Raw genomic sequence first — 23,820 nt, 5'->3', positions numbered from 1 at the left:
ATTTGGAGTGTATGTTGCATTGAGTGCAGTGTAATTATGTTGCATGTAACTATGTGGCACTGAGTAGGATTTGGAGTGTATGTTGCATTGAGTGCAGTGTAATTATGTGGCGTGTAATTATGTGGCGTGTAATTATGTGGCACTGAGTGGGATTTGGAGTGTATGTTCCATTGAGTGCAGTGTAATTATGTGGCGTGTAATTATGTGGCGCTGAGTGGTATTTGGAGTGTATGTTGCGTTGAGCGCAGTGCATTAAGTAGCATATAATTATGTGGCACTGAGTGGTATTGTGTGAAGTGTATGTTGTATTCTGTAGGGTGTAATTGTGTGGCGTGTAATTATGTGGCACTGAGTGGTATATGGAGTGTATGTTCCACTGAGTGCAGTGTAACTATGTGGCACTGAGCGGGATTTGGTGAGAATGTTGCATTGAGTGCATTGTAATTATGTGGCACTGAGTGGTATTTGGAGTGTATGTTGCATTGAGTGGCGTGTAATTATGTGGTACTGAGTGGTATTTGGAGTGTATGTTGCGTTGAGCGCAGTGTAATTATGTAGCATAGAATTATGTGGCACTGAGTGGTATTGTGTGTAGTGTATGTTGTATTAAGTAGAGTGTAATTATGTGGCACTGAGTGGTATTTGGAGTCTATGTTGCATTGAGTGTCTGGGAACATTTGCATTTCGTGTAAAGTTTCAGTTAAAAATAATGTAAATGAAAGTGCAGATTTTCTAACTGTTTGTCTTTAAACATGCAATCCTCAATTGTACGATTTCTGTGATCTTTCTTAGGCAGGCTGACACAAAAAATATTTTTTAAAAGCAGCCGCCTAATAATCGCCCCGGCACCTCTTTTGTCACAAATTAAGCACTGGAAAAGCGGCTGAAAGTAACCAGCACTGCGGTAAGCAGCTGTAGCTAAGCCACAAACAACAAGGAACGGCAGCTGGCTGTGTGCACGTGCATCACCAACCGGATTAAATATGCAGTAACAGATGACGGCTAAGTAGGTGAATGGGCCAGGCAGGGACATTTATGACAGTGAGACTACAGGCCCGCCCTCCCATCCGCAGACTTATGGAGCACTAGTTTTTTTTTAATAAGCAGAGGAACAGACACCAATTAGATGTATCTATTTAATTTTTAAAGCAGATTTTGTGATCGATATGCACTTCATGAATATGTAAGGAATGCTCTCAGGGAGTGAAATATACCGTCCGGACGACGCCTCAGGGAAGGTTGGCCGAAAATGAAGACCAGACACTAAGAGGAAGGTGGGCCATTAACCCCGACCCACCATATACTTCCTAACATCTTTCCCAGATTTTAATCATTCCAACTGGGGCTGACAAAGTAAATACAGCCACCAGATAAGTACTTTTAACCCACAAATAAAACTCCTCCCTCCATCACTCACTTGGAACATCTGCTTCATATCAATCAGTGCTCCTGTATAATTTACTGGTAGCAGGACGTCTCGTCCCATAGCGGATGGGAAGGAACAGAATGATTAAGCATGCCACTGCCACCAAGGGGTAACCTCGGTGGGTGAGCGTTTTCCTTACAAAACGCATTCTTAATCAATGCAATTCGCTCTGAAGAGTCTTTATCTTTGAAAGAATACACTACAATCCCTACGCAGCTGGGTGGAGGAACCTCAACTACTTAAACGTTGCCGAAGCCCACTGTTCTACATGTGGTGTGCTAACACGGATATGCATACACAACTGTGCATTTGTGCATACCTTAGCGTGGGAATGGACCCTCTGGCTGCTGTTTGAACAATGCAATCCAGCAAGAATAAGGGTTTAGTGGTCCCCGGCGTACTGCACCTGCCGCACCAATGATAAAACCGACTAAACCTCACGGTGTGTGCAGCTGAACATGTGAACGCCGCCCCACAAACGGAAGCTTTAACGCGGCGCTGTTTAATCAAGCAGAAAGGTTTATCCCAACGAGCTTCCTTCTGGGGCCATGGCATGGGTCCATATGCACCTGTACAATTACACTCTGGATCCATTCTAGAGGTGCGCTTTAGATCAACGGTATATGACTGCTCTGGCTCTGTGCGCCGTGCTTTATAAACACGGTCAAGAAACAACTAAGGGTTGGCTCTAATCAGCAAGGCTGAGCCATGAAAGTGGATAACAAAAGAGAGTTGCCAATACTGATCAAAAAATTCATATACTTGTTAGGTACAGTACTTGAAACCAACATTCAAGACCAATGGCTAGTTAATAGCTTTTATTATTCTTAGAGATTTTATCAACACAGAGATTCATATTTTTAGCGAATGCATATTCCAAAGAGACAAACATACAAAAAATATATGCAGCAGGGGGTCAATTTTGGGAATCATTCAACATATCACACATATCACAAGCATACACAATGCAACCATTCGAGAAAGAAAGGGGGTACAAAAGTTAGAATAATAAAAAAGGTACAAAAGTTAGTTTCAATATTTTCAAGATACAAGGAGAAAAAATGAGAAAAGAAGCCAAGGTCTGCGGGGCAATTTTAGCAATATGGTTACTTGATAATTAGTCTAGCACCAAGTACAATCCTATAAAGAAATTAAATGTTTTTCAAAATAAGGTAATGTACACAAAATAGGGGCAAGCAGCAAAGCAATTCTCAACATCAGTGCTTGTCACTCTTGCAGACAACTGTATGGCTATGGCCTACGCGTTTCGAATCCCGTTGGCTTGGGGGGATTCTCTTCAGGGCCTTGGATTTTCTCTGGGTAGAAAAAATGAAAAGAGAGGAAAAAAGTGTAAATTTCAACATAACCCAGTTGATTTTACCAAGTGATCAACATTAGGCGCAACCCATAGTGGCCACCTTTTTCTATTCAGACTTACCAAAATGCAACTAAATGCGTGGAGTATGGAAGCCTCAACTTTATATCAAGGTGGAATATGGCAGAATCTAGAGGGATTAAAACATATGGGCAGTCAGGACGTGGAAACCATACTAGGAAAGCTCTCTACATGGTGGAGTGGGCTGTGTATTTACTTACATTTCTTTCTTGGGAGAGTTTATCACAAGCAGAGGAGCCAGGTTCGCAATAAGGTACTGTGGAGACCTGTGTAAATGTAATCGGATAATACGTCAGAATAATCTACTCGAGATGGATCACAACTGGAATATAATAGCAGTTGTAAAAATGTGCTCACCTACAACTAATCTTATTACATGTTCCGCCTATGCCGGGAAAAGAAGACTCACCGGAAAAGTCTAAGTGAAAAAATGTATATTACTTAAATATACAAACACAAGAAACTGTCAGTAACTACGGCTTTTAATTGGAAAAAACATACCGAGCTGCTAATGAGACTCTCATGCGGTGAAATGCAAAGGCGTTTTGTTCCTTTCGATCCGTTACGTATTTTTAATAATCTGCAAACAACCCCACAAATGGAAATAGTTTAGAAACTGACAAGCGATTTTCTAGCAAAGGAAGGCTGTTAATCAGCGGCGGCGTCTTACCGCGTGGAAGAACACCACTGTTCAAACTGCGCCGGGAGGGTCGCTAGAGTACAGCCCTTGCGGGCGCCTGAAATAAAATTCACGAGGTATGCTTGAGGTTATTTAAAAAGGCAGTCTGTAGCAACAGAGTACTGCAAGAATTCAAACAGCGCTTACCGGCATGTCAATTGGCCATAATCTGTCCGGATTGGTTTAAAAAGGTTAACTGCAAAAGGGAACAGAATGGCTAAATAAGTTAAACCATTCACTGAAAATAGGTCGAATATCGGCGGGGGTTTGCACAGAGAGATACTTACAATGCAGTTCTCGAACAGTTCAATTCGGCGGCGTCTAAGGTCAGCACTAGTCACTGGCTCTTGCGAGGTAGCAAGCCATGGCTACACTGATCTCCCTTTTTATATTTTCCTGGTGGGGCAGTCCGCCCACAACTTTAACCAGGGTGGAATGAATTGAGTGAAATTTTTAAACTATAAGTCGTGACCAATTGGCCTCTGTTCCTTTAACTAGGCTGTCACTCTGTAGTTTTTCACTCCGGTCCAGATTTTACTTTCCACCCTGGTTAAAGTTGTGGGCGGACTGCCCCACCAGGAAAATATAAAAAGGGAGATCAGTGTAGCCCATGGCTTGCTACCTCGCAAGAGCCAGTGACTAGTGCTGACCTTAGACGCCGCCGAATTGAACTGTTCGAGAACTGCATTGTAAGTATCTCTCTGTGCAAACCCCCGCCGATATTCGACCTATTTTCAGTGAATGGTTTAACTTATTTAGCCATTCTGTTCCCTTTTGCAGTTAACCTTTTTAAACCAATCCGGACAGATTATGGCCAATTGACATGCCGGTAAGCGCTGTTTGAATTCTTGCAGTACTCTGTTGCTACAGACTGCCTTTTTAAATAACCTCAAGCATACCTCGTGAATTTTATTTCAGGCGCCCGCAAGGGCTGTACTCTAGCGACCCTCCCGGCGCAGTTTGAACAGTGGTGTTCTTCCACGCGGTAAGACGCCGCCGCTGATTAACAGCCTTCCTTTGCTAGAAAATCGCTTGTCAGTTTCTAAACTATTTCCATTTGTGGGGTTGTTTGCAGATTATTAAAAATACGTAACGGATCGAAAGGAACAAAACGCCTTTGCATTTCACCGCATGAGTCTCATTAGCAGCTCGGTATGTTTTTTCCAATTAAAAGCCGTAGTTACTGACAGTTTCTTGTGTTTGTATATTTAAGTAATATACATTTTTTCACTTAGACTTTTCCGGTGAGTCTTCTTTTCCCGGCATAGGCGGAACATGTAATAAGATTAGTTGTAGGTGAGCACATTTTTACAACTGCTATTATATTCCAGTTGTGATCCATCTCGAGTAGATTATTCTGACGTATTATCCGATTACATTTACACAGGTCTCCACAGTACCTTATTGCGAACCTGGCTCCTCTGCTTGTGATAAACTCTCCCAAGAAAGAAATGTAAGTAAATACACAGCCCACTCCACCATGTAGAGAGCTTTCCTAGTATGGTTTCCACGTCCTGACTGCCCATATGTTTTAATCCCTCTAGATTCTGCCATATTCCACCTTGATATAAAGTTGAGGCTTCCATACTCCACGCATTTAGTTGCATTTTGGTAAGTCTGAATAGAAAAAGGTGGCCACTATGGGTTGCGCCTAATGTTGATCACTTGGTAAAATCAACTGGGTTATGTTGAAATTTACACTTTTTTCCTCTCTTTTCATTTTTTCTACCCAGAGAAAATCCAAGGCCCTGAAGAGAATCCCCCCAAGCCAACGGGATTCGAAACGCGTAGGCCATAGCCATACAGTTGTCTGCAAGAGTGACAAGCACTGATGTTGAGAATTGCTTTGCTGCTTGCCCCTATTTTGTGTACATTACCTTATTTTGAAAAACATTTAATTTCTTTATAGGATTGTACTTGGTGCTAGACTAATTATCAAGTAACCATATTGCTAAAATTGCCCCGCAGACCTTGGCTTCTTTTCTCATTTTTTCTCCTTGTATCTTGTAAATATTGAAACTAACTTTTGTACCTTTTTTATTATTCTAACTTTTGTACCCCCTTTCTTTCTCGAATGGTTGCATTGTGTATGCTTGTGATATGTGTGATATGTTGAATGATTCCCAAAATTGACCCCCTGCTGCATATATTTTTTGTATGTTTGTCTCTTTGGAATATGCATTCGCTAAAAATATGAATCTCTGTGTTGATAAAATCTCTAAGAATAATAAAAGCTATTAACTAGCCATTGGTCTTGAATGTTGGTTTCAAGTACTGTACCTAACAAGTATATGAATTTTTTGATCAGTATTGGCAACTCTCTTTTGTTATCCACTTATAAACACGGTGGCATAACATAAGTAGCGAGATGCTAATTAATAAACGTGCATGTTTGGACATTAATAGATCCATTATTAGTGGCTTAAAACAGAGCAGTGCAGGCAGCCAAGCGCAGGCTGAGATCACGGCTTTCTGCATGACACATCCGTGGGGCCTGTTAGCAGGCATGCCGCTGCAATCTCATCCTCCAAGCCCTCTCCGACGCGATTTCGGAGTATGCCATCAGTGGGTGCATTAACGGTAGAACGTACTGAAAAATAATACGCCTCTTGGGTTCCACTGTGAAGGTGAGGCTAGCGGGATAAACTGCCCTGTGATGGATCGAGCAAAGGTTGAAAGAAGCTGACCTATCATTTGATGGACATGCACGGAGGGCGCTGAAAGTAGGACGTGAGAGATCGGAGCCTGTCCAGTGGTGGGGTTGGCAAGAGTTTAAGCGACAGAGGGCAAACGCTGTTAAATATTAAAGATTCGTTGTGATGAAGGCGGCTACCTATGGTTGTGCAGTAAAAGAGTGGGCAGATGTGTCGGAATACTATAGACCAATACGTGAAGGACCCAGAACGAGACAGCGCTGAGGCCACCCTAACATTAACAAACATTAAATATTAGTAAACGTTGCAGATATCAAACGCTGCACAACGCCCCGAATCGAGCGGACACGAAGGTTCAGAAAGAACGTGTGTATGGTCCTCTACTTTGGGGCACGTCCAACTTCCTGTCTGTTCCCCCTCAGATGCCCCCTGTACTAGGCTCCCAATCACTCTGGGGCTGTCGCCTCACCTCTGTTATCTGTGATGATCAAGTTGTGGCTGCTCCTCCACCTGCCTCCATTATCTTCTCCCGGGTAGTCTCAGCGCCGGGCGCCTCCGAGGGACAGCTCATGGTGCGCCGGCTCCAGGGTGTGCAGACAGCAGGCCGGGCCCTCAGCGCCTCCGCCTCTGTGACATCAGCTGAGGAGCCTCCACAGTGTCCCCCGCCGCCCGCCCTCTCTAAGGCACACCCGTCCCTGATTCTAATAAGCTGCGAGCAAGCGCATCCTGAAAACGGAAGTTCGGGAGCGTCACGCCCGTCTTGGGGCGGGACTTCCGTTTTCCTCAAAGCCCGCGCCCACGGAGTTGATGCCCCGCGGTGGCTGCAGAAGTCAGGACGGAGTGGCGGCGATACGGTGAGTAAGCTCTAGTTGTAAGGGGGGTGGCGTGTGTGTCTGTGTGTGTGCAGGGGGTTGGGAGGCGGCAGCGTCTGTGTGTGTGTGCGTGCGTGCAGAGGGGTGGGGGCTGGCTGTGTCTGTGTGTGTGCAGGGGCTGGGAGTTCGTCTGCGCAAGCGCGGCTCAGACGCGCGCTCCCGCGGTCAAAACTGAGACTGCAAAAGCGCGCGTCTGAGTCGTGTCCACTCTCCTGAATACGGGCCACATTAGGTCTGTAGCAGACTCTCAATGCTCACGCATTGAGAGTAGTCTGCTCGACCTAAAAAGGGTAGGACTAAGGGCCGATCCCTGCGGGACACCCTGGTGAATGGAGCGAGAGGCCGAGACAAAAGGAGGTGTGGATACTTTAAAGGTTCGATCCGAAAGAAAGGATCGAAACCACTCAAGTGCCATCTCTCCGACTCCAGCCTCCATGAGACGATGCAAAAGGATCTGATGGGAAACCGTATCAAAGGCGGCACTTAGATCCAATAGGATCAGTGCCGCCGTCTGACCCTGGTCCAGCATCTTCCTGATGTGTTCCACCACAACCAAGAGCGCAGTCTCGGTGCTATGGCCCGCACGGAACCCGTTCTGGGAATTATCCAGAATATTAGATTCCTGCAGATGAGAAGATAGAATCTGATTAGCATGGGATTCTGCTAATTTAGCTAGCCAGGGGAGCAGGGAAATAGGCCGGTAGTGTTCAGATTTAGTAGGGTCAAGGGTAGGCTTTTTAAGAATAGGGATGACAGTTGCCTGCTTCCATGCCCTGGGAACCGTACCGGTGTTAAAAGACAGATCCAACAAACTATGCATTGCAACACTGGGCGAGATCCCGAAATTGCAAGGGTCTCATAGGGTCGTCTGGGGAGCCAGATTTAACCTTTGTCGTTAAGACTTTAAACTCCTCCAGTGTGGGGCTGGGAATAATAAGCAGTGGTTTAGAGACTGTGGAAGCAATGATATTTTCCCTATAGGGGGCCTGAGAGAAAGACCTATAAATAGCTTCTACCTTTTCCACGAAGAACGAGGCCAAATCCTCACAGTGGGCCAACGAGGCTTCGAGAGTGGTAGTGTTGGTCTTTTTACTAGTGAGATCATTGCATACCCTAAATATGACCTTGGTGGGATTGGTGCTGTACACTGGAGCTGTGCTAATGACGAGCTGACCTTGTCATGAACAATGGTAAATCTGACTTGTCAGCACCCAGCGGGAAAAGCCTTAGCACCAATGTGGTTAAAAAGGCCCTTTTGTCTGATGATAAAAAAGGGGGACCGCTTCCTGAAGAGAATACAGTTTAAATCCAAAAGTTGAAGAGAAATCTGAGCAGAGCTCAGAGGAGACTCCCTTAGCACGACGTGCGGTAGAAAATCTGAGGGACTGAGGCTCCTTCCAGGAGGGTTCTAGAGGGAGGTGACAGCTGATTGGCTCTTTTCTAGAGTTTGGTCCTTTTTTACAAAAGGACATGGATAGTTCTCTAATGTGAGGCCTTTAGGCCTAGTTATCTATGTCTATGGGACATTACTTTATTTATGTACCGGGGACTCCCATTCCGACAACGGGGAATGATTCAGGCATGTGAATCTACGATACACCCCTAATACTGGATAAACTATCCTTTTGAAACCACAAAGATTCCACAAGAAAAAAACATAAACACTTCTTCTCAGGGATGGCACCCAGGATCTGGAATGCCCTCCTTCCAGAAACCAGACTTCCCATCTACGGCATCCTTCAAAAAAGAAGTCAAATCGATCCTCTTGGCTAAATTCACATGAATATAGGCTGAGAATCTTGAGATTCGTTATTTCTCCCTTTTATTACATTGTCTGGCTTGACCACCCATGCACATTTTGTTACCTGGCACTGTTCTCTATTTGCACAAAATGCCTTGTTAAGTACTCTTTTGTCTTTATATTCCATATTTATGTAAAGCGCTCTGATGTCTGTAAGTATCTTGTTCGCGCTATATAAAACTTTGAAAATAAAGTCATAAGGAGTGTATTGCGGGGCCCAAGTTATACTGATCTTAAGCCATAACCATTTGTTGGTTTTTTAAACTAGATTTTATAGTAATACAAAGCCTAACTATTACGTCCCTTTAACCTTTCGGTTTTTTGCAGTGACTATATATATATATATATATATATATATATATATATATATATATATATATATATATATATATATATATATTTTTTTTTTTTTTTGTTTTATTATATATTTGAAATGCCTTTACTCTTGCAAACTGATGCAATGTCGAGCTATCCCCTCAAATTAGCTTATTTCTCCACCCTCTTCCTCGGATGTGGGGAAATATGCACACTTGCAGCGTGGATAAATGTAGTGCTGATAATTTTTTATTATTGAGGTAAATTTGTCAGAGAGAAGCCTAAAAAGCTAGTTAAAAAGTAGGCTTTCTTTGATTAGCCAACCGCTAGTAAGAGATTGAAAAAGTTTGGCAGACGGGAGGGAGCTGGGAAGAAGAGCAGAGCTAATCATGTTGTAAGTACTGATGATAGATAGGGGTTTGCTGATTAGTAAAGAGTAGACCCTGAAGGTGTTCACTTCTTGAAGTCCAAGAAGAGTTTTTGGTAAGTGGCTGGCTGATCAGCAGCAATAGTCAACCAGACACAAAAACAGAGTGAGAGATGTAAGAGTTGGATAGATTAATCGGCTACGTCTCACTGTGTGTGGTCAACATGTTTCTGCCTATATGGTGCTACTGGACAGCATTCTTCAGGACCAAAGTGTGAACCTCGGCGGTATGAGCGCACTACGGATCACCCTAACCATGAGGTCCAAAATGTGAGAAAAAAAATCAAAATTCCTAGTAAACTACTATTAATAAGGAGTCATGAGAGAGAGAGAGACACAAACACAAAGAAAAAGACATACTATAGTTATTAGGTTGCAGTAATCGTGCATTTGCCATTTCATTTTTGTCCTGCACCGGTGCTCTTCTCAAAGTGCACTGTAACCATACCTCATAGAGCTAGGGTTTACAATGGTGAGTATAATTGTACACATGTTCTCACATTATCGGTAAAGGTAGCGGCCACGCCAGCTTATAATGTGAAGGAACCTTGTCAAAAGCGCTTTATCACCTGCACGTCAACTAGGGCGTTCACGGTATTGGTGGGTCTGTGAAGAAACACTATTTGTATCTATAGGAACAGGCCGGTGAAATTTCGGAGAGTGAAAGAAAACTTATTTAAGGAAATATCTTACATGCGGTGTAACAATTAATCAGACCATGGGTCTCGGTAGGGGGGTGGTGGCTAGTAGGCACATGCTGTGGGGAAAAAACTAGGGGAAATCAATTCTGATCTCAAGCGGCAAGCGAGTTACTTATCTCTTATTGTAGCAGTCTCTCACGCCATCCAAGCCAGGCACCTGCAGCAACCCTTACTGACCGAACCCCGTCGATGGCGGTCCGTTGCGGTGTTATAAATAAAGAACTGGGGAAACAAGCAGACTCCACCCGGACAGGAGCGTGGGCGTCTCTGTACGCATCATCGCGTGTACTTCCTCGCGTCTGCATCGGGGATGCTGAATCAGTCAACCAAACCCACGTCATGTCTCAGCCAGTCATGGCTGTAGTCAGCGTTCAGGTGCATAGCAGCATGTGATGAGCCACTGTACCGCTAACTGCCGTTTGGACTTTGTTTCAGAATGAACTTTATTAACAACGCCCAAAGTCCTTTACGAGCAGAAGTCATGCGCAACTGAGACCATGGCTTAAGAGGACGGAACCAGCCGCGTGAGGTCCTTCTAGAAGGCAACCCCAGGGAGACCAAGAAAATCTCTCTTTACCTGTTACTACGTATAGCTCTGCATCCACTAATGTTAAAAAAGCAATAAACAAACCCTGGAGGATAATTACTAGTAGCAATAGAAGATGGGAAAAGCCCCTCTTTTCATTCAAAAAGGGACGAAGCCTTAAACTCCTTGGTTCACACACGCCCTAGAGACCAAGCCATTTTGAGCACTCCTATAACTGACGCATGGGGTTTGCCAAAATTAATGGGTCATTTTCCTTGTACCAACTTCAGCATTTGCCACCTAACGACACACACAAAGGTCCTCAACCTTGAACCAGGAAAGACATGGACACAGAGGGCCCACACGAACTGCAACTCCACAAATGTAGTCTATTTGATCACATGTCCATGTGGGTTGCGTTATGTGGGCATGACAACCCGGAAGGTTAAGCAATGTCTGTGTGAGCACAGAAGCAACATCAGGTGTAGGAGAATAACGACCAAACTAAGCGAGCTCTACATACAACAGAACCACAGAATGAATGACTTTCGTTGGACAATTATCGAACCGGTGAAAGCAGGGCGAAATACACAACAGATCCTGTCCGAAAAAGAAGAAAGGTGGGTCTATCGTTAGGGGACACACAAACGAGGGCTCAATGACAACATCCCTTGGGATACAGTGCTAGGAGAAATTATACAAGAATTTCCAATGGAAACACCTTTTCACAGCCTGGTGAGACCCTTAGAAACACCAGACTAACACTGTTAAATGTATTACACACAACTCTTATAATACAAGAGTAATCACGTGATATGCATATCCAGTAAGACATGTCTTTGAGACTGAATATTCCCCGTGTGTCCTGACCGCTCTTCCCATGTTAAAACATCAAATTTGTATTTCTCTTATTAAAACCATACGTTCAGTTCCACTCGGCCATTGCTCACATAGTGCTTTGGTCGTTGCCATTTTTTTCCCCTTTTACTTAAGCCATGGTCTCAGTTGCGCATGGCTATGGCTCGTAAAGTACTTTGGTCGTTGTAAATCAAGTTAATTCCGAAACCAAGTCCAAACGGCAGTTAGCGGTGTAGTGGCTCATCACATGCCGCTATGCACCTGACCACTGACTACAGCCATGATTGGCTGAGACATGACGTGGGGTTGGTTGACTGATTCAGCGTCCTCGACGCAAGTAAGCACACGCAATGACGTGCACTGAGACGCTCACGCTCCTGTCCGGGTGGCGTCTGCTTGTTTCCCCAGTCCTTTATAACACCGCAATGGACATCGGACCGCCCATCGACCGGGTCCGGTCAGTAAGGGTTGCTGCAGGTGCCTGGCTTTGATGGCATGAGTGAGACTCTGCTACAATACGAGATAAGTAACTCGTTTGCCGCTTGATATCCGAATTAATTTCCCCTCGTTTTTCCCCCACTGGGTGTGGATACTAGCCACCCCACCCCCCCCTTTCGAGACCCATGGTGTGATCGTTACATTGCATGTAAGATATTTCCTTAAATAAGTTTTCTTTCACTCGCTGAAATTTCACCGGCCTGTTCCTATAGATGCAGTTGCTTTTTCTCTAATTTGAGGGCGGGGGAATCGGGGTTTGCCTATTCGGGTGTCTGATTTGTCTATATTGGAGCCTATCCGTTTCTGACTCTATGAAGGTCCTTCTGCAGTCTTGAAAAGATTTTACCTGAACTTTATCAAACACGTCCCTAATCGTTAAGCATTCCCCCACCCTGTCTTATTTGGACTGTATCACTGCGGTTAATGGTCAGGGCAATAGGAATGGTTGACAGGGTAGCCTGGTCTAGTTCCTCTCCTCAGCAAAAGTGTATTTGTATATGTACTAATCACCCTAATTCTTCACTCTAGGGATTTATAGTTGGCCAAAATAAAGGTTATTTTGGTCTCTCCCCTCCTTAGTTTGATCAGAATGCCTCCAGGTAATCTCAGTTAATCCTGTCCAATTCTTTTTCTGCATTGTATCTGCAGTCACAGGGAACTTCAACATGTTCTCCCCGCCCCAGTGTACTATTTATAATATCTGAACCATATGTCTAACAAATGTAAATGTAGTATACTTGTAAAGCGCACAGCTGCCCCAGCAACGGGGCGTCCCGGCGCTGTATAACTCTGGGGAACCCGTCCTGGCTTTCCCTGTGGGATGGCCCCTTGCTGGGAGTCCCCAAGGTGGAGCCAGGCATCCCCGGAATTGTTGGGGCCGTTGTGGAGATTAGGCAAGCTAATGCCCAGAGTTGCCGATTGGAACCCCTGATTAGAGTAAGCACCGAAGCGAGAATTATCGAGTCCGCTGACCAAGGTCCACGACCCTGCCGCGTCGGGAATTGAACCCTGGTCCCAGGCTGACTTCTGCTCTCAGGCCTGCCGCCTCTTGAGGTTCCGTGAAAATCGTTACGACGTTTTGGGCCTCGCCGAATATGGACGAGTGTGGTATCTATGAACCGTAAATGACGAGTTTAGTAAGTGTACGCGGTATCGCCATGCTACTCAGAAGAGTTCGTCTCATTTACAGGTTTTTCCAATGAACCCTCGGGTTCCATTTTAGATACGGCATCCATTTTGTTTCTTGCCCTCACGTAGTCAGCGAACAGGCAACTGTCCGCATCGTGACCTTTTGTTCCCAAGCTTCACGGAAGAAGCATATGCCTTTTCATGCGTCTTTTATGAGTAGGGGGAGGACACTGCTAAAGCAGTTGCCTCCGCTCGAAGGTGATTCTGCCGTGCCGGTCTATTGTTTCAGCCTCGCACGTGCTGGGATCAAGCCCTTTTAAGCTACGATTACGCATCCAATATTATCCTCACACTCTCTCCTCCCTGTTGTCCGACTTCCCTGCAGCTGTTCTTGTCTCTTTCTCTTGCTTATTTACAACTCAAGTGGAATGTACCTAATGGTGGGAAGATGTGCTTTTACAGTTGGAACTGGTGATGTTAATGTAATTATGTTCCGGGGTTCTGAATACATGAAAGCGATCCTTTTGAATTTTACTGTGGGAACTGAGCTGTAACCTTTTGCTTACATATTGTGCAATGACAAGATCTTGTATAAAAGAGAGCGACCCACAAATGCAATTTGAAGCAGACTCTTGGAACCTACACTCTGTTGTACTTCTCATGACTTTTGCATCCCTGCAGTAATAAACGCTGATCTTTGACGCCGAAGGAAGTCTCCCGTGTCTCTGTCTTTAGTGCGCCAGAACAGGTATCCCACGAAGGTTTTAGGTGTTGTTCCCTGGCACCGCTGGGCCTTAAATAGTCCAGTCCTTCACTCTAACCAGTGAGCCACACTACTCCACTAAATCCCAATTCCTCTGGTTCCATCAAGTGTTCCATCAAGTGTCAGAAGGGGTTTGTCTATTCTAATTGTGGTAACCTTAGTCAAAATCTTGATTGTTTGCATTTAGCAGAGTTATGTGCTTGTACGATGTGCAGCTTTCTGTTGGTTTTCCTGGTTTAGGGACTGCAAGCATTTTGGCCTCTGTCATCGAGAGTGTGATGCCCAAGCGGTGTTGTCAAATGAGTTAGTTAAATACATTTGTTATTGATTGTTGAGTCAGGATAGATTTATGTATTTAAAGTTGCCAGTTGTTAAGCTTTGTTAGGAGTTAGTTTGTGTCAGGTTAGGTATAATTCCATTTTGGTCCATTCTGCCCATATTTAAACAGATTTGCGTGAACAGTAAGTTTTGGGTTTGTAGTTTGAATACGATAAAGAAAATGCTATTGTGGGCTGATTTTTGGTGTGTTTTGAGACCTTGTCTCAATTATTTTTTTCCTCTATAAAATCGATTATGCTTCATGAATTTGGTCCTCGACTTTGTACTCTTGACTGTATCAGAAATGTTCCAGATCGCAACCTGGTCTTTGATGCATATATTCAACAAGTACTACTGCTGTGATTCATATGATGCTGTGATTCTGTAATGCTTGGTTCGGCCGAGGGTTTCTGTAGCTTTTTATTTTTATTTATTAACATGGATTAGCTCTCACGGTTTCTTCTGGTGTGGGTGCATGAGTTTTTCTAGATATGGATGTGTACAAAGGTGTTGCTAATAGAAAGTTACTTTTATTTTATGACTACATTAAGGATAGCTATATCTTCCTGTAAGTCTATTCATCACACTCCTGCCCTACCCTCTTAAGTGCATGTTCATTCTTGGTTATTTCCCGATTAGTACACTTGCCACTATCTTTTTTTTTTTTGGTTTCTTTTTCTTTTTTGGCCTCTGGAATGGAGGAAGTTCGGCCAAAGTAATGTTGATGGTGCATTTGTGTTCTTTGGGTGGCCACTGCAATTGGTACATGTATTGGCAGAACAGCCATGGAGCTGCTCGAGAGTCTCGATTTAGTCTGATGCCCACAGCTAAATTTAGATTTAAAAAAAATATACAGAATGTAAATGATTAATTACAATAAGTATCAAAGTTAAAGGAAGTTCATCCTATTGGCGCTTTTCAGCTGTAAATTTTTATTGTACATGAATCGCTCTGCATTACTCTAACATTACTCTAATAAACCAGTATTCTTCATTTTTAGGCTCTTGAAATAGACCCGTCAAACACAAAAGCACTTTACAGAAGAGCTCAAGGCTGGCAGGGACTCAAAGATTACGATCAGGCATTGGTAAGACTTGGTTCTCTTTTTGGGTTAAACGTTTTTAGGTCTCGCGACCTATCGATGCGCGTATGCGCATCGAGCGGAGCGAGAATTCATGTCGCAAAATCCTCTTCAAACTAAGGGCTTTCAGCCCGGTGTTTTCTTGCAGTTCACGTGAACATGCACGAGCATTCACGGCCAGGGCTTCTCCTCCCCTAGCAGCACTCCTCCCACACCAGCAACTCCCCCCTCCCACACCAGCACCTCCCCTCTCTCTCCCCGCAAACACAGCCTTGCCGTAGCAGCACTCCTCCCACACCTGCACCTCCCCCTCCCACACCAGCACCTCCCCTCTCTCTCCCCGCAAACACAGCCTTTCCTTTCATTTCTCCTCCCCCTCCCCAGCCCGTAGCAGTTCCCGTAGCAGCACTCCTCCCACACCAGAATTTTCTATTTTTCTTTCAATTTGGTACGGGAACTAATTGTTCATTGCCCGGGTAAAGCATATTGCTTCTGTTTTTAATCCAGCTCTCATCATAATTGGTTCTCCAGGGCTTGCAGAAGTTCGTGGGAGTGAACCGTGCCGTTTTGTGAGAGCTGTGTGCTGTATAACTCCCCACCGCAGACCCCATTATGGGGCACCGGGCCCTTTCCTGGAGAGGCGAGCCTCGAGTTTCTTGGCATGGTTTCATCTCTTCCCCGTGCTCTGGAACAGACGTTACTCACAAACTGCCCACATTTGTAAACCAGCATTGCTCAACCTCAGCAAACTATGCAGTGTCCTTCACCCCTCCCTCGCTGCTCGCTCGTCTCGTATTGCACACGCGCCATGTTTGGTAACAGATTCTCTGCCTCCCGCGCTCTTTACCCCTCCTCTCTCTATCCCTCTCTCTCCCACCCTGCCGCTCATTTTCTTTTCGCTCCCCTCTCCTGTCGGACCATGCCTCCCTCCTCTCCTACCGCCCCCGCAGCCTCTCGTCCTTTTCTCCCCACTCCTCCACTCTGTTTTCCTAAACCCTCCCTGTTCAGCTTTCTTCTCTCTTTCTCCCCGTCTCCGCTTCCCTCCTTCCTCCGCGCAGCTTCTCTTCGCACCCCCGTCTTTTTCACCCACTCTCTTTGACTTTCCTTCGACAATTCGCGCTCCCCGCCCGCCTTTCTGCTCTCGTTTTCCGCCCATAGCCTCTCCCCCCTCTCTATCTTCTGCCTCCTTATGTCTGGTAGTTTCACGTGCTCTCTTCTTTCCCCCTGTTTTTCAGATGCACTTAAAGGGAACAACACTGCGGTGTGAGGTGCTGGATGTAGAAACAAGCATTGGCATAGCCAATAGGTCTCGCTTGTGGGACCTTATAAGTATTTAGTAACAAGGATATTGTGCTGCAAAACAAAATACTTATAAGGTCCCACAAGCGAGACCTATTGGCTATGCCAATGCTTGTTGTACTGTGGTGTACTAATTATGTATTTTCTTTATTTAAAGGAGGATCTTAAAAAGGCCCATGAAGTTGCACCTGAAGACAAAGGTAAATTCACTGTCATTTATTTCTGTGTGTCAACTAAAGTACTTGCTTGTTAAGGCTGTTACCACCTCGTGTGCATTGTTGTTTAGATGCCACACTTAAATTGGAGTGAATCTTTAACTGTTACAATTTGAGTTTTTGAACGAAATACCACATTTCCTTTGATCATGTAATGTATGCAGCACGCATGCCTATATAAACTTTATTTATAGCTACCAGTGCTATTTTAGAGAAATTTCCAGGCTTTAGTGATATTTTTGAACATTGTAAAAGTATTTGGGACCCGTCCGCAATTCCACAGAAATCTACCCTGGCACGGATAAGATGGTTAATACAGAAAATACATTTTCCTACCTCTAGATGGCAGGCTATGCACAGCATGTGATCTACAGCTCACATGCCTTGAACATACATTTTATTGAAAAGATAATTATTTACTTAAATACATAGGAGAATTTTTTGGCAGATCAATGAAGCAAAGACTACACTAAGCTTCAGTGACAAATGTAATCTAAGGCATTTGTAGAAGAAAATGGTCTTATGAACTGGGGTGCAGACGACTATGCAAACTTTTTACCAAGTCATTCTTTACTCATTTATAAAGTGGCAGGTGTCTGAAATAAACATTTTGGTACTTTGTGTTAGCCTGAAAATGTAGGGCCTTACATTGATCAAGTTATAAGTATGAGTGTACAAAATGCAACCTCTGCTAATGAAATAAATTCAGGGCAAAAATATATTTTGTCTGTACGGGAAACACCATGTCTGTTTTCGTCGGAATTTGCAAGAAAACCACTGACAAAATGGTTAATTTGAAGATTCTTTAACTAGCACAGAAAATTTGTGCAAATAGAGGCATCTTGAATAGGAAACTTCCTTTAGGACGAAGCCGGGATCATGCTGTGCCTTCACAGCGCCGGCAACAGAACACATTTTGTCTTTAGCACTTATTCAATCTTGCACGGAAGTTGTTACAACAACTTGCTTTAGAGGGGTGTAATGGTGGAGTGGAGGTGGAATTAAAGTTCAACACCTTCCCTACTGTTGCGCAGACTGGAGGTAGAATAGTACATTTAACTATTCCAATATCCTGCGCCCCCCCCCATCCCCCAAAGGCACGTCATTAGAATGACTTTAGTACACAACAAATGCGTGCTAAAGACACATTCGTTCAAATGAGTTCCTAAGGCATGTGAGAATCTCGTGTGGAATTCATTCATACATTAATCTTGAATATTTAGCTGAGGAATGTAAAGGCACCCTTGCGTTTCAACATTAAGGTTGAACAACTTTGTATGTGTATGAAATGGTTTCTTTGCCTAAATTGTAATTCATTATAAATTTTCCACTCAATACCTCAGGGCTAATTGTGCAAAATAAAAATATTCTTCCGCAGAATTGTTTTCCTAATAGTATTGGTGCACCCCATCGAAACTCTCTGGAACTTAAGAAAGATGGGTCCAATAAGTTTCACATAAATAAGGGTTTCAATTTCAAACTAAGATTGATTGCCAGAATAGTACCAACATCATGACCTGTGTGGGTACCCCTTTTGGTTTTTTTCCTGGGAAAGCAGAACTTAAAAAATGCAATTAAACCAACACCAATGATATTGCAATATGAAATTCCAAATTTGCAGTTTTATTAATTGAAATATAAAACAGTCATCTATGCCATACTTTTTCAAATCCTAGCGCAATGACCTAAATCTTTTCCTCCCATGATCAGTAAAATAACTAGTGGCACTAATCCAATAGTCCGCCTCATTCTTTTCCCTTTCAACTACCCATGCCAAGGGTTTTTAAGCAACCCACTACGCCCAAGTTTCTATATTCTATATCCTGCACTCTCCTCTTTTTACAAGCCTGTCAGTAGACTGACCTCCTATATCTGACAAACGTGTCATTTGCAGCCTTGAACCTAGTGTGTACCATAACTCACACCAAATGGAATGCTTGTGACCTCACCCATAATGTGATAGATGCAATTACAAATGTCGCAAGTAAACTTCCAGAAGAGAATAAATATCATTACCTGTAACACTCCGAAAGGGGAAGACTATCGATGTAGTATTTATAGATTTGAGTGTATAATGTTAATTAGGCAGTGATTTTGGGGTTCTTATCTGCTGGTACAAATAGTGTATTTATACGCATTCCATATGGTGTCTGAGTTATGGTTTAAATGTCTGTTGTGAGAGTTATAGATTGTGTTCCTAACTACTTTCAAATCTCAGTTTTTGATTTTAATGAACAAGTTACTTGTCTTCGCTAACGATACATCTGTAAGAGACATAGATTAGTTATGGATTCCTCACCTTAGAATTAGCCCCAGGCGTCAGACTGGATCCGGAGAATTTTTTCTCACAGCAGTACCCCTGTGTGTCGATAGGTGGCGATGGTCGACTCCGCATTCGTTGTTTGCGTCGTGGTTGCTGGAATGACGTCGCGGTATCTACTTGGATGCCGCACGGGCGTCAGTTCTTTACACTACATTCCACGCCAGAAGCGCATAGCCATGCAAGACACTGACCACTGGTGCATGAAAAGTAGTTCCCTGAAAGGGAGTCCCTCACTCTAGAAGTCAGTTCACAGAATGGGAAGGATGAGTGGTGCGGTGAGGAATTCATACCTAATCTATGTCTCTTACAGATGTATCGTTACCGAAGGTAAGTAACTTGTTCATCTTAAAGAGACAGTTATGAATTCTTCACCTTAGAATAGATACCCCAGCAATGCCAACCCCGGAGGTGGGCCTGAAAACCAATTGTCTTGTGGGATCCAAATAGAAGGAAAGCTCATGTTTTGGATCCAGACGATGTAGCGGCTCTTCCTCTTTAGAAGGATGCAGAGGCAGAAAGAAGGTGGGCAAAGTGATGGTCTGTCTTATGTGGAAAGAGGTAACCACTTTGGGAAGGAAAGAAGACCTATTGCGGAGTACAACTGTCCGGATGTACAGCCACGAAAGGAGATTTAGAAGAAAGGGCTTGAAGCTCACTGACCCTGCGAGCAGAGGTGATGGCAACCAAGAAGGCCATTTTCAAAGTTAAGTCTCCAGAGGATAGTTCTGTAGCAGCTCAAAGGGAGCGCACATAAGATAAGTCAGAACCAAGTTCCAGTCCCACTGGGGCATTACGAAAGGAATAGGAGGACAGGGATGAGTAATGCCCTTAAGGAATATCTTTACAAAAGGGGACTTGAAAAGAGAAGGTTGATCAGGAAGCCTAAGAGAGGCTGAAATGGCGGAGAGATGGCCCATAACAGTGCCCAGAGCTGAGCCCTGCTAGGCCAAAGAAAGGAGAAATAAGATAACCTCGGAAAGGGGATCGACAGCCTTTGCAGTGCACCATGCCACAAATTTGTTCCATCTGCAGGCATATACCGTTTTAGTGGAGGGACGCCTGGCTGCCAAGATAACGTAACAGACTTCGAGAGGAAGGTTGAAAGTAGTCAACTGCTGCTGCTCTATCTCCACGCAAGGAGGTGGAGGCTGGACCAGTTCGGTTGAAGGACTGTCGTCCCCTGCTGCTGCGGCAGAAGATCCTCCCGAAGAAGCAGTGTGACCGGAGGATCAATGGCCATGCGTAACAGCTCGGGATAGCAGACTCTTCATGCCCAATCCTGAGCCACAAGAATGAATTGCGCCCGGTCGCGCTCTATCTTCTTCAGCACACTGGGCAGAAGTGGTATAGGCGGAAAGGCATATAAAAGACCGCAACTCCACCCGCGACAAAAATTGTTGCCTAGCGAGTGACATTCCAACGTGCAGAACTGTTGACATTGCGCATTCTCTTCGTGGCAAATAGATCTAACCAGGGCTCTCCCCACTGCTAAAAGAGGCCTTGCACCACCTCAGAGTGAAGACTCCATTCATGATCCATCATGCAGCTGCGGCTGACTGTCTGCTCTGGCATTCAGAGAACTTGCCAGGTGTTGAACCACCAGGGATATGCCCTGATGTTCCAGCCATGTCCAATGGCGGCGAGCCTCTTGACATAGGGTCCTCGACTCAACTTACCCTGTTTGTTGCAGTACCACATGGTGTTGTCTGTGAACACTTGCACTACTATTCCCAGGACAGAGAGAAGGAATGCCTTTAGTGCAAGACTAATGTCCCGAAGCTCTAGAAGGTTGATGTGGAGACCAGAGACCTCTGATCTCTGCCTCTCCCATGTGGCCGCCCCACCCCAGAAGTGATGCACCCGTCACCACTGTAAACTCTGGTTGGGGAAGAGCGAGGGATCTGCCATTGACCCAGTCCTGGTTCGTGAGCCACCACTGCAATTGTCGAGCAGTGCTGTATGAGATCTGGATGCAATCCGACAGATTCCCCTGATGCAGTACCCACTGGAACTTCAGGTCCCACTGCAGAGCCTGCATATGCCACCTGGCATGATCCACCAGCAGGATGCATGAGGCCCAGCAGCCTTATCTTATCTTAAGTGCAATTTGTAGAGCGCGCTGACACCCTATGCTTCCTGGCGCTTTGAGACAGAGTGAGTGAGGAGGGAGCGTGAGTGGCGGGATTTTAGCCAAGAGGAGGGAAAAGGTAGGTTTTAAGCGATTTCCTGAAATTCAGAAGGGAAGGGGGGGATTTGATGGAAAGAGGGAGGAGATTCCAGAGGAAGGGAGCCAGATGGGAAAAACGGCGACCACCGAATTTCTTGGTTTTGGGAACAACTAACAGATGACGGTGGGCTGATCGGAGGTTTCTCGTTTGACAGTGGGGGCAGATGAGGGATTTCAGAAACGCGGGACCAGAGCAGTGGAGGTCTTTGAATGTGAGACAGGCCACCTTGAAAGCTGCCCTTTGATTTATTGGGAGCCAATGAAGACTCTGGAGTAAAGGTTTAGCTGATTGGCATCTGGGGGTTTTGTGAATTAGGCGGGCCGCTTGGTTCTGGACAACTTGGAGGCGAAGTAACAAGAATTGTGGGAGACCGTAGTAGATGGAATTCGAGAAGTCCAAGCGGGACAGCACAAGTGAGATGACAACTTGGGTAAGCGCGGCAGGAGGAAGTAAGTGACGAACCTTGCGGATCTTCCGGAGCTGGTACATGCAAGATGAGATTACCGCGCCCACTTGGGCTCTGAGAGAGAGTTCGGCGTCAATGATCACTCCCAGACTCTTTACTGATTTTGACGGGGCCGGGAGGGGGGCCTCGATCCGGGGGCCGGAACTGCGAGCCCCAGTGAGCGTGACTGACTCCAGGAAGGAGGAGCTCCGTTTTCCCGGGGTTTAGCTTTAATTGGTTCATCCAAAGTTGGATGTGGATCATGACTGTGTGGAATGTGTTGATGGCATGAGGTGAATTGAGCGGAAGGATAATCTGTAAGTCGTCAGCGTAGTTGTAGACACTGATGTCCCATTTCTGGAGGGAGTGGATCAGAGGGCGGAGGTATAGGTTAAACAGAAGCGGCGAGAGGGAGGAGCCCTGGGAGACTCCGCAGGACGTGGGAGTTTTTGTAGCGGTGAAAGTTCCCAGGCGGACCGCCTGTGTTCTTCCAGTAAGGAAGGACCCGACCCAATCGAGAGCGGTGCTCTGGATGCCTGCCTGTTGGACACGGTGGAGTACGAGGGCTTGGGGGGACTCCGCGTTGCTCCTGAGTGTGTCCAGAACTGCCAGTATGACGGCCTCAGTAGAATGGGCAGGTCTGTAGCCGGCTTGATTGGGCTCGAGGTGACAAGAGGATTCGATGAAGTTAGACAGACATCGGGTGACATGAGCCTCCATTAGTTTTGAAAAGTACGGGAGGAGGGAGATGGGGCGATAATTCGAAGGCTCCGCAGGGTCGGCGCCGGGTTTTTTGAGGAGGGGCACTAGGATGGCCTCCTTGAAAGAGGTAGGGACAGTGCCACTGCTGAGTGACCCGTTAAGAAGGGGTAGAATGCAGTCAGGTAGCTTGAGGCATATACTCCTCAGGACGGATGGCGGGCAGCAGTCGTTAGGGGAGCCAGATTTCACATGGGTGGCGAGTTCCGCTAGTGAGGAGGGGTCGAGGGCAGGGAAGGTAGTGAGGGTTGAGGGGTTGATAGAGGAAGTGTCCGATGGGTATGGCTGAAGAGGAGGAGGGATAGATTTTTTAATTTTTATGATCTTTTCCACAAAGAAGGAATGAAGAGTGTCACATGCCTCTTGAGTGGGGGTCTGAGCTGGGAGGGTTCTGTCATCTATGGTGAGTTCGTTCATAACTCTGAACACCTCCTTAGATTTGTCGACTGCCGACGAGATCCTGTTGGAGAAATGTTCCATTTTGGCTAAGCCAATGGCAGCTTTGTATTCTTTACGCGCAGCCAGGTAGGACTGTTTGGCTGAGTTGGAATAATCGCGTCTCCAAATACGTTCTGACTGGCGCGTTTTTAATTTAAGGAGCTTGAGGTCATCAGAGAACCACCTATGGGAGTTACGAGGTCTAGTGCAGGGGAATTTGACCAGGGGGGGCAAAGAGGTCGCTGGCTGACTCCAGCAAGGATCCGATGTCGTGTTCTATTGCATCGATGTCGTTAGAGAGGTTAAGGACTGGACGGGTGTCTGCTAGGGTTGTGAGGAAGCCCTGAGAGTCATATGTATTCCATTTCCGTGAGGAACCACCAGCCATCAGAGGAGCAGGAACCTGGCCGACGACAGTGATGGTGGTGTCAATTAGGTTGTGGTCAGACCAGACACAGGGGGATATGTCTGGCGGGGACAAGGCCAGGTTGCAGGTCCAAATCTGGTCCAGGATGTGGCCCTTGTTGTGAGTAGGTTGAGTGACCTGTTGGGTAAGATTTAGACTGTTAAGGGTCTCAAAGAGCTCTGTGGCATGGGGGCCGGCGTTGGTGTCATTGAACCAATAGTTTAGGTCACCAAGGAGGGCAAAGCTGGAATGAAACGTTAGCAG

General features: G+C 45.4%; 1 protein-coding gene across 1 annotated transcript in view; it reads left to right on the top strand.

The window, feature by feature from the left end:
• Positions 1-23,820, top strand: part of PPID (peptidylprolyl isomerase D) — a 103,850-nt gene that overhangs the window by 75,012 nt on the left and 5,018 nt on the right. Inside the window, exons 8-9 of the mRNA XM_078676995.1 lie at positions 15,363-15,449; positions 16,900-16,942. Coding sequence (XP_078533121.1) covers positions 15,363-15,449; positions 16,900-16,942 — 130 coding nt within the window. The remainder of the gene's footprint in view (positions 1-15,362; positions 15,450-16,899; positions 16,943-23,820) is intronic.

Source organism: Lissotriton helveticus, chromosome 2_1 (genome assembly GCF_964261635.1).
Source record: "Lissotriton helveticus chromosome 2_1, aLisHel1.1, whole genome shotgun sequence".
NCBI classification, from domain to species: Eukaryota; Metazoa; Chordata; class Amphibia; order Caudata; family Salamandridae; genus Lissotriton; species Lissotriton helveticus.
This window is presented reverse-complemented; position numbering and strand designations above follow the sequence as displayed.